At 32.8% G+C, this 17112-nt stretch overlaps 1 protein-coding gene across 1 annotated transcript in view; it reads left to right on the top strand.

Moving 5' to 3' along the window:
* The first annotated feature begins 4423 nt into the window (after window positions 1-4423).
* Window positions 4424-17112, top strand: part of LOC126733961 (protein wings apart-like) — a 38270-nt gene continuing 25581 nt past the window's right edge. Inside the window, exons 1-6 of the mRNA XM_050437460.1 lie at window positions 4424-4587; window positions 4642-4993; window positions 7435-7590; window positions 7646-7864; window positions 7920-8128; window positions 14863-15599. Of these exons, the coding sequence (XP_050293417.1) occupies window positions 4809-4993; window positions 7435-7590; window positions 7646-7864; window positions 7920-8128; window positions 14863-15599 (1506 nt within the window). The 5' untranslated portion in view covers window positions 4424-4587; window positions 4642-4808. The remainder of the gene's footprint in view (window positions 4588-4641; window positions 4994-7434; window positions 7591-7645; window positions 7865-7919; window positions 8129-14862; window positions 15600-17112) is intronic.

Raw genomic sequence — 17112 nt, 5'->3', positions numbered from 1 at the left:
AAGATGTGAGAGAACTTCTGAAAGCAGCAGTGGATCACGTTACCCAAGAAAACTGGAGCAATGCTGTGAATCATGCTATAAAAGAAGAAGAAAAGATGTGGACCCTAGATAATCTTCTAGAAGAAACTGTCGAACCCTTATTTATAACAGTTAGAATGTCTGATTCGGATGAAAGCGATGAGAGTAATGAAATGTGTGATTTATAAATTGATTTTTTTTTGTATATTTCGGAAATATTTTTATTGTAATATATGTAAATATGAGTAATAAATTAAAAGATCCTTATATTTATGTACCTTTCTTATAAATGACAAGATATGTTTGGAGAGTTGCATTTTTTATTGGTTGGTATTAAAAAAATGAAATTTTACAACAATTTTTTAAACATTTAAAAAACAATCAAATTGCGGTATTAATCAAATTTTTATATTTCATTTTATTTGCCATAGTTTTATAATGAGGCTTCTCCGCTTTTAAGAAATGTTTGTTAATTTAATAAATATAGGTTATACCTACCAACAATACTTTTTCTAAAAATCTTTATCTAATAGAAAATAGATAAAATCCAACATTATTTATAAAATTCATAACAGACAATTATTTAACTTAAAAATTAAAATCAATATCCATACTCGGGACGACAACGGGTTGCCAGCCGTTTGTCATAAAAATGAACTCGAAACCATTGTTCCGAATTTTACAACCTATTGTATTTGAGACCATACAGGACTTGTTCACTTAAAATTGGTAAAAACAAGTTATCATTTTGTTACATGTAGAAAAATGGAAGACTCACCCTATATTTATGCTACTTCTGCATAAATAATGAGGCACTGTGCTCTCACCAAAAAGGAAATAGAGTATAGTTTTTTTTCCATTTAAATATTTTAATTTACTTCCTCTAAATTCTGTTTTATTGACAGCTTTACTTATTTTTTAATCAAATTGATCAAAAAGATGCTTTTTTTATTTTTTCAATCTGTTTTGTTATAATTAATTTTGGTAATGTGTGTAAATTTTATGGTAAAATGTTTTAGATGTTATGTTTGTTTGAAATTTAAAGTGAATTTGGAGTTTTTTTAGTTTTTAGGATGCTTGTACACAAGATTTTGTTTTGTCTTACGTAATATAGCACATTTTCTTTCTTTCTTTATTATTCTGATTTCAGTCGAAAGTAAATTATAAAATTTAAGAGCTAAAAAATTTCAAATGCAGGATTTTTTGGCTAGGAGGGATGAATATATTATTATTGGTTCTAGATCTTGTATTATAGCGATGATTAATAGTTATATCAGTTTTCTCGTCTTTATACATAAATGTGTATGCTGACAAGATATAAAACAATGGATTATTTTCTCAGGCTATAAAATATTAGTCTTGCCGGAGATATTAAAAGGTTTTCGATTTCAAACTGGTGCGAAAAAAATGATCTATACTTGGGTGTAAAAAAAAATACGTTTTTACACAGTGAACTATTAGTCCACGAAACAACAAAAATTGAGTTTTTTTGTTTTACCGAATGTGATAGTTCGTTTGAATGCTATAGATATTCATCTCAGTGGTGAAAAATAATAAAGCAATTAATTGATGTGTATCTATTGAAAAAAAAGGTTTTTCATACATAGGTATAAACAAATTTCTTGACAAAGCTTAGCAATTTAAAGAAATGGTAAAATGAATAGACACATATTAAAAATAAAAAGAAAGAGACCACGTTAAATGTATACAATAACAAAACATCGTTACACAAATAAAATGAAATATAACAACATTGATGTAATAAGCTATTCAAACTTACAGTGAGCAAAACGATACATTCATGCTATTATTTATATGGTCATAAATTTTCGTAGCACGATATCATAAATGAATTGATCTACGAGGCATAGGTCGGGAATACTATTTTTCTGTCTAATCATTCATGATGATAAATAGCTTGGAAAACTTTGATTATTTAAAAAAAAAGGACGGCAATGGGTTCTGGATAGAAATAAACAAATATTTTAAAGTAAACAACGACTTAAATAAGTAATATCACATGCAACTCAATAACTTATTATAAAGTAAGAGCTAGTAATAGAGTAAAAGCTTCTTAAAATATGATTAGAGTCATACCATTGATTGATCTTTGAAAGATCTTTTACTATGTCGATAACGTTATCTACTAATGAAATATGTGTATCGGTAGCGATTTTGGAAAGTTCATTGTTGAATCCCAAAAACAGTAAAAGAAAATTTGGATTTGAAAAGGATTTATGAAACTATTATTAGATCGAATTAGAATTAGATATATGTCCCTTTATATACAGTACATTTTTTTTACATAAACATATGGGTGTAATAAAATGTTATTCTTGGCAGTGATTTTATAGATTTATTGGGTTTTGAGAAATTATATAAAAAATCGTTACGCCAAATATATAATTAAATAAAATTTCTCTCGACAGTGGTCTTTATGAAGTCTCATTGCTTCAGAATGAGAAAAATACTGGAGTTTCTTTTTACCTGATTTGGCGGGAAACATATTTATTTATGAACTTTAAACAAAAACAAAGGTGAGGACACAAAGTCACGGTCTCATCCAATCTATATAATTTCTTAAAAAAGCTTAAAAGCTACACGTGACATTTTAAATTTTTACTTTTTTATTTTTTAAGCATACATTTTTATCTATGGTGGGAATTGTTAGCTTAACCTAGCTTTTCTTTTGTTGTTAGTTGTAATGTGATCTGTGTAGGTTTAGGTAATGAGTTTTATAAGCGTTCTTTTTGAAAAATATCTTAATGTATTTTTTAGGCCTGATGATGCTCCGACAGGAGCGAAACACGTGTAGCTTTTAAGCTTTTTTAAGAAATTATATAGATTGGATGAGACCGTGACTTTGTGTCCTTGCCTTTGTTTTTGTTTTCGTTTGGTCTCTTGGAAAAATGGATGATACCGTTTCAACTTTAAACATCAATGCTGATGTTATATAAAGGTTCATCGACCTGAGACTTGTACAATCGTTGCTTATCAGTTTGAATGTCACAAAATAATTATATCGGAAGTGATATTATAGGAGAAAATTCTATTTTTGGTTTTACTGAACTAGATATAATAAAATATTTAACTTTGTTAGCAGGAATATAAGAAACGCATTGTTTCAAAACCAGTGAAGCAATGGGTTCTTTAGGTTCAGTTTAGAGAGTTGAAAAAAAAATATTATTTTTGAAACTGATTCTAAGGTGCGGAATAAAAATTTATCTCCACAGTGAATTTAATTTAGCTAAACTTTTTGAATTGGACGTCATAAAATACATATATCAGCGGTGAAAATAAAGTAAACAACGACGAATAATTTATCGGTTTGGGTGTGATAAAATATTTATCTTGACAGTGATCATTATGTTTCATCTGTGATTAGCTCTATAATCTTTCATCTACTAATATCTAATGTAAAATCTGGCAACACTGCGTAGGCTTTAGGTAAAATGGAACTTGTTATTCAGGCCTGATTTAAATAACACTTAAAACAAAGAAGGCTGGAGGGAGGAGAGATATCTTGCCAATGCTAGGTGAGCGTGAGCTAAATCCTGTATGGCATGTTCGCTACCCGCACAATACTATTCTCAGACTGGCGTTTGCGCAATAGCGTGCTAGCAAATTTAAATAAAAAAAAACACTAAACAAGCGCAAAACATGAAGACAGAGAAATGAAGAACGGAAAGAGAAAGATGATGAGACGCGTGCAAGAGTAGGCAAACGAGCTGGTTACCGTAGCTCTGGCCAGCGCCATGCATGGGGCAAGCATAGGAGATATCTCTCCAGTCTTCTTGCTTAAAACTTAGGCAACCAGCACCGCGTAGCAATATTTAGGAAGTCTGGTAGGGTGTATATGCAAGGCCAAACTAAAACACTTGTTTTAGTTCGGCCTTGGTATATGCCACAAATTGACAAGCGAAAAACCAAAATTTCACAAATTTAGGGAAATTACTTTAAAATTCTCGCACAAAAGTCTATAAACAGCCCGACTAATCGATTAGTCAACACGCAAACGTCATTGACTCTATCAGGAAAGTCAAATAGAACAACACGTAATCAGCTTTCTTAGGCTGAATACGTGTTGTTGATAGTCAATTACAGCGTACAACTCACAAAATTGAAGTCATTGGCTAAAGATGAATAATGAATGAATCCGACGAATATTTATTTATCTTGACAGTGAACTGCACCAAGGACTTTACATCTGTGATTAACACGATAACCTACCATCCGTCAATATCTAAAGCAAAGTCTGGCAGCATTGTATACATTTTTAGGGAAAATACAATTTGTGATTGAGGCCTGACGTGAATGACACTTGAAACTTAGGCAACAAACATGGCGTCGTAGAACATCTTGACCCGTAGAAAAATTTCCGAAATCCCGTAGCAATATTTACGAAGCTCCGTAGTCTCGTAGCGTGTTTATGCCACAAATTGACAAGCGAAAAACCAAAAAATTTCCCAAATTTAGGGCAATTAACTTTAAATTTTTAGCCGAAAAGTCTATAACAACCCGACGAATCGGCCAGTCAGGAAGCCGGGAGGCCCGAAAATAGCCCCAACAGTACAGAACCATTACTTTCATAAAGAAAATGGCGATGAAGTAATCAATTTTCAGGGATTTTAAATGCCACAACTGCTCTGTTTTTATTACTCGGAAAGCCTTTTTGTCTCAACGGGCTACCCGTTCCATTGTGTAATTGAACAGAAGGACAATGTACCAAACGCAACCGAAAAAGTTGTATGTTTATCCAGAGTGACCCATTGCCCAAACTAATTTGAAAAATGTCTCGGGGTTTTGGGAAGCATAGAAAGGGTGCCAGTCACCACAGTTTCCACTTTGATACTTTATTTAAAGAGAACAGTAATAGGCCCTCAGCTGCTAGGTCTGCTGCTTCGGTTGGTAAATGGGGCATCACAAGTTTTACTAGTATAAGAACGCTCAATGGAAGTCGACAGGAAAATGATAGGTAACCATATATCTATTAATATATTTATTGACATATTGAAAAACACATAAGCTATTCATTGAATAAAATACTGCTATAATTGCATATTATTACGAATCATTAGTTTACCTTTCTGTGCTACATTTATTTGTTTCATTTTTGAAGAAGAAATACCTATTTCATTTATTACGGTATCTATTGACATTGCGAGTTACAAAATATAGCAATAAGTTATATCGTCGGCTTACTGCCAAAACCAGATAAGTTACATTTTGCATTAAATGTGCACTTACCCGATTTTAGCTGAACAGTGTTGAGCAAAATTAATAATTGCAAAAGCAAGCCTATATCATTTACTACCTTTCCACTGTCCAACACTTATCTGGTTTATGCAGTAAATTTATATACAAATTTTCTTTACGAAAATGCACTAAACGCAAAAATGTTAAAAATATACTTATCTTGTTTTGGCAGTAAACCGACGATATGCAGAAGGGTTAGACTTTGTACAGACTACAAGTAATATTCCTAAGAATTTCATATCTTACAATAAATCTGTCAGTTTTCTTAGTTAAGAATTATGCATACAAATAATCAAATTGTAAGAATAACACAAATAAAGGAATAAATGTCAAACAACTGGTCATAAATATATCTTCAAAAACATTAAAATTTTTATCAGTCACAAGTAATTTAAGTTTATATTGACAGAGATGTAGTCATAAAGTCAGAAACTTTGTGTTTCTTAACAGTGGTCCTAAATTTATTTATGCACTGAAGAATAAGGAATTATTTTTAGAAATTTTAAATTTAAGTAGATTTGGTGATAGATAGTTTGCAGCTTTAGTTCGGTACTTGTGAAAGTATATGTTTCTTCATAAAGATTCTCTTTTGCTATGTATTTCTCAAAAGACTGTTAGGTATAGACTGACAGGTAGTAAAACAGGTAGTTAAGGTAAAGTTTTTTTTTTAAATTGAAATATCCTGATAGACTGATTAGAATTACCCTGAAGAATACCACCATGTGACTATAAAAAAGGCATACTGTGTCTATATATGTGTATTTAAAACTTATCTGACTCAATCCTTCTTCAAACTTAAGGAATTTGCTAATGGAGTAACTTAGATCCATTAAGTTTATAACAAAATTGATTCCCTATAAATCAAAATGAAAAATGCTCTCTGAATATGCAAATTGGAGTTACAATAAACATTTTATTAAGTTTTCTTCTTTAATATACTTGAATGCCATAAAATAGACATGTGCAAAGTTACATAAATTAATACACATCTCAGAGATACCTTATAACCTAAAAGAACTGATAATACAAAGTTCTTAATTTAGAGTATTTATTAGAATTCATTCAAACTCAAAATGGTTTTATTTGTCACAATCCATGTTACAATATAAAATTACAAAATATTTATTTTTATTATCTTTATTGACAAATATGCATACCATGGTTGAGAAAGCCCTTAGACTAGAACATAAACCTACTGAGAATACTTAAAATAAATGCACTCAATAAATGCAACTCAGTATCTCAAATGCAGGGCGGCAGTGATCAAACAGATGGAGATAAGGAGAAGGCAAAATGAGAACCAAGATGACCCCACCCAATATTTTAATGGGCCTTTATTAGATAACTCCATTGGAGAATTTAAAAAATGCTTGACTTTTTTTTGCAATTTATCTAAATAAATATGAAAGATAAGAGAAGCTTATGTTTAAAATAGCTTGTAACTTAATTAAAAATCACATGTTTTCTATTTAGTCATAAATACATAGTCCCCACCCTCTTTAAATGGTTTTTAATCATATTATTCACAAAACTAATATTTGCTTTACAATAATCCTAACCAAATATGTACACAAGAAAAAAACATTTAAAATACATATGAGGCAATTGTTAATATAGTCAGAAATATTTAGTTTTATGATCACAGAGCAATAAAATTTATAGACTTAGAAACCAAGGAGTTATTACTGAAATAAATGCAATTTATGACTTGGCTGACATTTATTGATTGGTAAAATCAAAATCTAAGCAAGCATTTAATGTAAAACAACATTACTATTTATCAACAATTTCTTTGCCAACATAGACACTTAGCATTAAATAAATATTAATTAAACTGTAAAAAAATATTAATTATAGGAAATTATTTATTATTGGGTAATTATAGTTTATATATAGAAACAAATTTTCTAATGTAGGTTTTTTAGATAATTCATTAATTCACAACATTGGCTAAATTTTACAAATACCATTTTAATTGTTGCTTCAGAGTCAATAGAATTTAAGACCAAGCTAAAAAAAAAATAAATAAAAAACTTAAAGCTTGACACTTAATTGTATTATTTAGTATTATTTTATCTAAATTTGCTTACCTATTGGTGAAATGGAAAACCTATGTCTTGTGTTGTGACTTTATGTATTGTACTGATTGTCCTTTAATAGTAAAACTGACACCACCCCAAAGCCAAAAAAGTTCTTCAAAAGTCGAGATTCGAGCCAAGACGTTAACAGTACCCCTCCAAGTTATCAAGCAACTGCAAGCTATGGATCGCCTGCTAAAAGAGCTCGATCTAGCTCAACTTATGAGCCAAGTGACAGGTACATTCTTAACTTTCTTACATTTCCTCAATTAAATTTATTTTACTGACGGCAGACAAACAAGGGGCACATCCTCAACAAAAAAATTCTTCTCATCGAAAAACTCACAGGAGAAAGTCGTTTTAACATTAAACACTACAAGCAAGCGACGTAATTCCGATCGAAGTGATACAAGTGAACCCTCCAAACCCCCTATAGTGTTGCGAATTTGCAAGGGCAAATCTCAATTAGTTAGTGATACTGAGGAGTCTGAAAGGACCGCTACCCCAGCAAGGTAAATTGCGTTTCAATCAAATAAAGTTTCTTTGCACCCAAGTTATTTATTGCAGCAACACTTCTTCAAAATCTTCGTCGACATCTCCAAGAGCGTTAAGGGAGTCGTCCAGTAACTCCCAACCGCCTCAAACGACACCCCCACGGCCTTCCAATTGTAGAATAACGCGGAGCGCTAGAAGAAGTATGCAAATGGACCCTAGCAGCAGTCCAGCTACAGCTGATACCCCGGCAGAGTTTACGTTAACCCCTTCGTCAAAAAGAGGTAAGTACTTGTAGACTCATAACCAAGGATAGACTCAACAGGTTTATGTAGTATTTGCACAATGGTGTCAAGTTTGCGAGTGATTTGTCATAACAGCAATTTATATTCCTAAATTACATGTAAATATGTATATAATATTAGTTTTTTTAAAATTTTACATATATTATATACATATTTTAAATAAGTTAAAAAAAAATTAAAATTGGATTTTGGTGGGATAAATATAAAGAAGTTATGCAAAAAATTAAATAAAATTTAAAAAAGCATACATAGAATATAAAACTGAAGCTGAATGAAGTATGTACTCAGACTCCAAGTTCTTCTGGTCTTATATGCGGACTTGAAGAATTACACCAGTATATCAGCCCAAATGTCTTATAACGATCCTTCTGTGAATAATGCTAAAAATATTGTAGATCTGTTTGCTCAGTATTTTAGTTCTGTGATTTCAACTGACATACTTCTGAGTCAGGATGAGTTATGCTCAAAATACTTTTTTTCTTATAGAGCTTTTACCAAAACAAAGACTAAAAATGCCATGAAAAAGTTGAACAGATCTGTTGGTTCTAATGGGGTTTCAGGATATATTATTAAAGGTTGCGGTGATTTCTTAGTAAAGACTCTTTGGCATATTTTTAACCTTGGCTTACAAACTTGAATCTATCCTAAAGCCAAATATACGCCAATTGTATGCCAAGCACAAGTAAGGACATGGATTCCAATATTAAACAAAGGACACAAAAATGAACTAATAAACTATTGATCTGTTACTATTTTGAACTCCATGTCTTAAGTTTTTGAAATTATATTATTCTGATCGATTATATGATGAAGTAAAAGTATAGTAGGTATATCCGAATATCAACATAGGTTCTTACCAAAAAAATCAACATTAACTAACTTAATAACATTTTGCCAGTATGTAAACAATGCTTTAATAAAAGAAAACAGGTTAATGTAGTTTATATTGATATGGAGAAGGCTTTTGATAAAGTAAGGCATAGTCAGATAGTAAATTCGTTCTATAAATGTAATGTGACAAATATTTTAATTAAATTAATAATAATAATAATAATAAACAAAATTTATTACTTTTCATAAACAAGTACAAAATACAATATGAAAATTAAGAAATACAGAATGTCTATGAAAAATTAAAGGCCGTGTTACGTCAGTATTCTGGTACGCAGCCCAGATACTGTTTAGGCGCTCTCTAAAAAAATGTAAAAAATATAACATTAAAAAAATTTGCTCTACAACCAGTACCAATATTTCAAATTACAGATCATAACAGTTGAAACTTAAAAATACAAAAACACATTCAGCGACATCACATAAAAAATCAAAGTAAAAGACCAACTTTATTTACTGACGTAAAACAGAATGTCTTTAGTTTTTCTTCGAAAAGTACAACAGTCCAGATCAAATGATGTAATCTTTAAGGAATTCAAACTGGAAGCCAAATTATATGAAAAGGTGTCGAGGAATAGTAAGAAGATGTAAATTGCGTAAGTTACGATTATTGTTGTTAATTCTAAAATCTGCGCTATCATACAAGTATTGGGGAGATTTAAATTTTATTACCTTGTAGCCCAACGAAATGAAGTGTAGTTTTCTACGGTTATACATATTAAGCCAGCCGATGTCTATAAGCTCATGAGAGATCCGATTTCTGCGGCGTATCCCAAAAATAAGGCCAAAGCACGCATTTTGTACTTTCTGAATTCTACGGGAATCAAACTGATCCAAACGTGGGCCATATACTGTGTCACAGTGGTTAAAGTTGGATAGCACTAAGGAGTCACATAGATGTTTTTTTAATTTTTGATTTGAAAATTTTCTTTGTTTATAAAAAAACAGTCGCAAATTCTGCTTTATCAGACCATGAGTTTATACTATGTAAAATAGCAAATATACAAAAGGAATGTAGTGTATCTGCACAGCGATATGCTCGAATTTTTGGTATTAATAACTTTAATAAGTTTCGTCAACTTTCAGCTCTTGAGTCCTGGAATTCTATTTTCGATTAATCTTCCTTTCACGCAAAAATTGTTAAGCTCTTTGATGCTTCCTTCCCAATGATTAAAATCAAACCGAAATCCAAACCTATAAAATCTTGGTTCACGAGGGGTTTGAAAGTATCTTCAAGAAATCTGAGATCTCTTCACACAATAAGAAAGTTCACTAACTCTCCAGTTTTTCATAACTATTTCAATTCTTACCGAGCCTTGTCTGATAAGAATCTCTAAGCAAACTTACTACTCCAACCGTTTAAGTGGTTCATCTAACAAATATAAGGAGAGTTGGAAAATTATTAATGATAATCGTCACAATTGTGGTAAGCAATCAAGACAATGCCATGAAGTCTCTCCCAATGATTTTAACAATTTTTTTTTCTAATATTGCTCTACAACTTCAGCCAAATTTGAACCCTTCTGTGGATCCTCTTTCCTTTATGCCAGCCATTCATGTTCCAAATTCCTTCTTCTTTATACCTACAAACCTAAACGAACTCGAGGATATTCTGTATACTGAAAAAAATAAAAATTCAACTGGAGAAGGCAACCTTTCAGCTAAGATTTTTCTCAACCTTCCAGAAACGGCGCTAAAGGCACTAGTTGACGCAATTAACCTTTCTTGGAGCAAGGGGATATTTCCATCTTGCCTAAAATCAGCTAAAGTTATCCCAATTCACAAGGGTGGAGCTCTTGATAATCCTTCCAACTTTCGTCCCATCTCTCTCTTGTCTACGCTATCAAAGGTAATCGAAAAACTGGTTAAAAATCGAATAATGTCCTTTTTAAAGTCCAAAAACATCCTCACCAGACTTCAATTTGGCTTCCATGAAAATACCAGTACCAATGATGCCATGTTTAATTTTTTGCATGAGCTTTATTTACTCCCAGATAAATGCTAGTGGAGTTTCGGCGGCAGTTTTTTGTGATTTGTCGAAGGCTTTCGATTGTGTCTGCCACAGGATTCTGCTGCGGAAGCTTCATCATTATGGTTTTCGGGGAGTTTCATCTTCTTGGTTTGCTTCCTATCTGCAAGATCGGCAACAACGAGTGCTTGTAGGATCTAAGTACTCTGATTACCATCCTATCACCTTGGGAGTTCCTCAGGGTTCAGTTTTGGGGCCTATACTTTTTCTCCTATACATAAATGATCTTACCAATCTTAATGTACGGGGGAAATTTACTCTATTTGCCGATGATACCACACTTCTTTGGCACAGCCCAGATAGAGATACTCTGCGAACTACATTAGCAACTGATCTTCAGGCAGTAAATCTCTGGTTTGAATCAAACTTGCTGTCACTAAATCCTCAAAAAATCAAATTATTGTGTTTTAAGTGTGCTCTAGACCACGTGCCTTTTTCTAATTCAGTAGTTCAGCAGATTGATAATACAAAATTTTTGGGTATATTTATTGACAGAGAACTCAGATTTGAAGAGCATATCCTCAGTACTTGCAAAAAGGTGTCTGCAGGTTGTTTTGCAGTCAGAGCGGCTAACCTGGAGCTTGGCATGGAGTTTGGAAGATCTGTATACTTTTCATTAATTGAATCCCACCTTAGGTATGCCATTTGCTTCTGGGGTAATGCAGCTGCCTACCTTCTACAAATGCTGCTTGTTTTACAGAAGCATGCTGTACGTTACATCTGTGGGGCTAAACCAAGAGATTCCTGTCGCCCATTATTTGTTAGGCTGGGCATACACACTGTCTTCTTCCTCTACATTCAGGAAGTGGCCTGCTTACTTTTTGCAAATCGCTTTAAATTTATAACCCCAAATCCAAGATACTTAACGCGTCAAGTGAACGATCTAAATCTTCCAATGCCCTCCTCCACATTAACTAAAAAATCTATTTTCTACGAGGGAATCAAAATTTTCAATCGTTTACCAGGTGGAATCAGGGAGGCAACATTTCTTGACACTTTTAAACGTAAATTGAAAATACTTTTGACCAAAAAATGTTACTATTCACTGGATGAATATTACGTCGACACATTCTAATTTTCCCTAAATGTAAGTTTACAGTATTTGAATTTTATTTGATTTGTATGGTTTGAATTCTTTGCTGTCTTATACTTGAGGAGATAATTATGGAATTTAATTTACTTTTTATGTTTTATTTAATTATTTTAATTTAATTTTTTTTCTGATGTTTGTTTTGGAACTTGAGTGTGTATGGGGTGTAGTGGTTAAGTTTAGTGGTAGTAATTTAAGGTAGCTTTGTTTAGAACAATTTTTCTTTGTTAATAACAATAAAGCATTTTTTTTTTTTTAAGTTTAAGAGCACCATAGGTTTTTCGGAGGTTTTCTGTGACATGCTCATGAAACCGAAGATCAGAGTCAATAACAAGTCCCAATGATTTGGATTTGTTAGTTAATGGAATGGTGACGTTGTTAATTTGTATATTAAGCTCGTTGCTAACTCTCAATCTATTATTTTTATCTCCTCCGAATACAGTAACGGATGATTTTGAAGGGTTTATCTTTAGCAACACATTGAGATTTCTATTATACTTTTTAAATCCAAATTTATATTTCTATTGGCAATTTCTGTATTATTTGGTTGAAAGTGAAGATAGAGTTGGGTGTCGTCCGCATACAAATAGTAGCTACAAAATTTTAAATGGTCTTTAAATCGACATGTATAAATTGTGTACAACACTGGCCCCAGGATACTTACCTGAGGAACACCTACTGATAAAGGTGCTGAGTTAGATTTTATACCATTTAAAACGATCTGCTGGCTGCTATTACCCAAAAATGATTTAAAAAATTTTATTGCATCTCTTGAAAATCCTATATAACTTAAAATTGATAATAAAATCCTATGATTAATTAAGTCGAATGCCTTTGTGTAGTCAAGTAAAATTAAAGCAGTAAACTCCCCTTCTGTCACGTCAGCTAAAGCCGTAGCACAGCTATATCCTTGACGAAACCCTGATTGTTTGAGTGGCAAAATTTCATGACTGTTCAAAAATACTCGAGCTTGATCATTTGCAACTTTTTCGAGAAGTTTGGAAAGAACGGGAAGAATGCTTATTGATCGGAGATCTTTAAGTTCCTTTGGTTGAGCTATTTTGGCCAAAGGCGTGACTAAGGCGTGTTTCCACATATTTGGAAATACTGAATTTTTCAAACATTGGTTTATTATGTGAAGCACAAAGGGGACAATAAATAGACAACAACCCATCACAACCATAAGCTTTACTTTTTATAGAAAGAATAATTCTTATTAACTCGATTTCGGTTATTTCTTGCAATTGAAAAGCATGTTCAAAATTTTTAACTAAATTATTATCATAAAACTGCAGCAGATTCTGATTTGCTTGATTCGGATTAGTACAGTTCGAGGTAAAAAAATGATTAATTAAGTTTACATCACATAATTCTGAAGGAATGTTCTTTTGTCTATTTTTAACAACATTAAGTTTTTTCAGTTCTGCCTAGGTTTCTCTACTTGATAAATTGGAATTAAATTTTTTTCGTAAAAAGGCTTTTTTATCATTACGAATCGCTGCCGTCGTGAAATTGCGCAATTGCTTATAATAATCATAGGCCGCTGGCTGTCTTGTAGTTTTAAAGTTACCTAACGCTCTATTTCGTAATTTCTGAAGAAGCCTTATATTTTCAGTTATCTAGGGAGCGTTTTTGTACTTACGATTGCGTTTAAAGGTTTTAATAGGTACATATCTGTTACTGCATGTCAATTACTTATCTTCTATTTAAATGTCAAGGGTGCTAAATCTTATGTTTCCACTAGCACCATTTTGGGGTTCCCCAAGGCTCCAATTTAAGTCCTCTGCTGTTTTTAATTGCTATAAATGCCATGTTAAGTTCTGTAGGTAATGAGTTCAATGGAGGATTGTCATAGTTTACAAAGAAATTTAGAAAGTGTTGTAAGCTGGTGTAATTTGAACCATTTTAGTTTTAATGAAAGAAAGCGTTGCCCTGTGTCTTTAACTCTTAATAAAAATTTAATCAAATATACTTACAGTATTAATGGTGCACAATTACAGGACTGTAAGCATGTTAAAGACTTGGGTGTTATTGTAAACTGGCATTTACAGATAACATTATTAAATTGGTTAATAAGGCATATAAAAGAATGGAATTTATTGTCATATCCACCAAGGGTTTTAGTGTTGAGTGTTGTCTAAGATTGTTTGACACTCTGGTATTGCTGGTGCTGGAGTATGGTTGCATTGTACAGTCTCCGCAATATGAAATACGGGCTGAAATTATCAAGAACGTGTGCAATGTAAATACCTGAAATATATGTTTTTCAAAAAGCATGGTTATAATCCGAATCAAGGCTATAATTGCAGGAGTTTAATAGGCTTTCTTTGGAAAATAGTCACAGCAAGATTTGTCTTGTATATAGGTACAAGATTTTAACCAATAAAATTAATTCTCCAGAAACACTTTGTTAATACTGTTAGCACTAGACAAAGAAAGACTTTTAACTTGGACTTTTCCAGGACAAACATTTTTAAGGGTTCACCAATCTATAAAATGTGCAACTTTTTTAATATTTATGCAAGTGACTCAAAGATTTACACAACTTGTAAATGAGAGATGGTTTGATTCTCAGATGCAGGCTTTGGAGGTATAGTTGACTAATGACTAATCTTAAAACTTAATTTATGAATGAGTAGTGGTCTATCCTTGCAAATACTTCATGATTGTGGAAATTAATTTACTTAGAATGCTTGTTTTTAGAATCTTTTGATAGCGATTTGTCCCCCCAATACGTCCCTGCGGAGAAGTTTGAAGAAGAGCGTAGAGCTTTGTACGCGAGCTTACTACAACCAGACCCTCCTGCCCAAGATTTAGACTCTAAGGAAGAAGAGGAAGAAAGAACGGTGATCTTGGAACCCGAAGTGGAAACTAATAAAGAAACTGCTCCTGTGGGGGAAGTTCCCCCGCCACAAGAAGACCCTTTTATCAAAGAACCCGAGAGTAATGTGGTAGAAGAAGAAAAGGATGCCAAACAAGACATTCCTGAACTAATTGTGGCACAACAAGATGCAGAAGAAGAAGAAGAAGAAGCGGACATGGACATAGACCAAATGTTAACCGATCCGAGCCCTGCGCAAACACCACAAGATCCGATCGAGGAACAATTGGCGAAAATGGAAGAGGAGGAAACACCGGACTCGCCTAGTGAGGAAACGATCGAGAATATTGCGAAAGAAATTGAAATTACCAAAGCTAAAAGGCCTACGAAACAGCCGGTAGTAAAAGTGGGGGCGCCGGTAAGGGAGCTGAGGAGACGGGGGAGGCCACGGGAGGTAAAAGAGGACAAGGAGGAAAAAGTTGAACCGGAAAAAGAAGAGGAACCGCCAAGGAAGTTGCGGGGTGGACTAAGGACCAGACATAAGGTTGTCAAGGAGGTGATGGAGGAGGACGAGGTGGACGAAGGAGTGAAAGTTGATGAATTTGAGAAGAAACCTAGGGTAAGAGTTTTTTTTTTAAATTGAGAGGTATAAACAAACAAAATTATGAACTGATTTCTAAAAACATTTTTTCGTTCTGCATTTAAAACATTAAATATTTCAAATCCCTTTAAACAGCATGCCAGGAGCTTCAAGATGCCACAAGCGTGATGTCTCTTTTACATGTTAAAGTACTGTTATAAAACAGTTCTAAAAGATTTTTTTTAAGAGGTTTCGGAACCTTTTGCGCACAGTGTATAGTAAATTAGCCTTGTATTAAAGTTTTAAGAAAAGTTACCAAAACCATGTAGATTAGACCTTCTAATTCAGTGTTGTGATCAAAATGGAACAGATCTTAATATTAAAAGGTGCTAATTATTAGCTTTGTTCGCGGTAATAGTCCTGGACAAGTTCAGAATTACTTCGCATGCGGATTGTTCAAAAGGGCGTTCGCGGTGATCAATCCTAAACTTTTAGTTCGAAATCCTGCCGTTCGCGGATGTTTTGTTACTTGGTCAAAATCAATCTGTAACTAGTTCAATTGGTCCTTAGACTCTCCTTAGAATTTTCAGTTCTAGACTTGCGCAGTAGATATTTAATGACATATTTGATGTATGTCGACTATTTACTCATTTTGTGTTTATTTTCTGACAAGTCGTGCTTATTTTATTTTTAAATTTAAAACCAATAATAGTTACTGTTATAAATAATAATTGTTTGTCCTACTGTTTTTTAATAGTTTTATGGGTAATTTGTTGCCTAATTAGCAATTCCTGTTTTAATTAAATCGATTTTGCTTTAGATTAATTATCCATGATAAAATTACCAGGTCAGATCATTTAAATTCCAGTGATGAGGACTTGGAGAACCTCTTAAAAGTTCCCAAAAATATTTTCAACATTTTCAACTAAGTGCAGCACTGACCAATGAACTGGCAGATCGATTTGCTGTATCTCCTTATTATAAAGAACAGAAACAAGACCCCAAATAGGAAGAAATAACTCCATTAAAATTAATAACAGTATTTCTTAGCCATTTCTCTGCTTTAAACCTTTACTGTTTGAAGAAAAAAACTCCCTGCTAAACAAAACAATCGAAAAACATAATCTATACTAGCCCAAAAAAATTTAGATGTTGACAGTCCGTGGATCGATCGTTCGCGGTTGAAATAAATTCTGAACCGGTTATGAATCACGCATGCGCATATCCTTAAAGGATGAAGAGTTCCTGACTGATCCGGGATGCGTTTAGAACTGTCACCGCGAACAAAGCTAATGATTTTTAGTACAGGAAGAAACCTTTTAACTCATATTCATAATATAAAAAGAGTGATGCTTGATAGGCATTTATCCTTTACCCTTCACCTAGACTTAATTTTTTTCTTAATATTTACAAATGTTGGGCTTTATCTATACTGCTATATTGCTACTGCTATAATAGCTATACTGCTACTTGTGGCCACACGTAGAGTACTGTTCTGCCGTATGGTTTCCATCTTATAACATTCATATTCAGGCGATCGCTTTAGTCCAGC

This window comes from Anthonomus grandis, chromosome 3, assembly GCF_022605725.1.
Source record: "Anthonomus grandis grandis chromosome 3, icAntGran1.3, whole genome shotgun sequence".
NCBI classification, from domain to species: Eukaryota; Metazoa; Arthropoda; class Insecta; order Coleoptera; family Curculionidae; genus Anthonomus; species Anthonomus grandis.
This window is presented reverse-complemented; position numbering and strand designations above follow the sequence as displayed.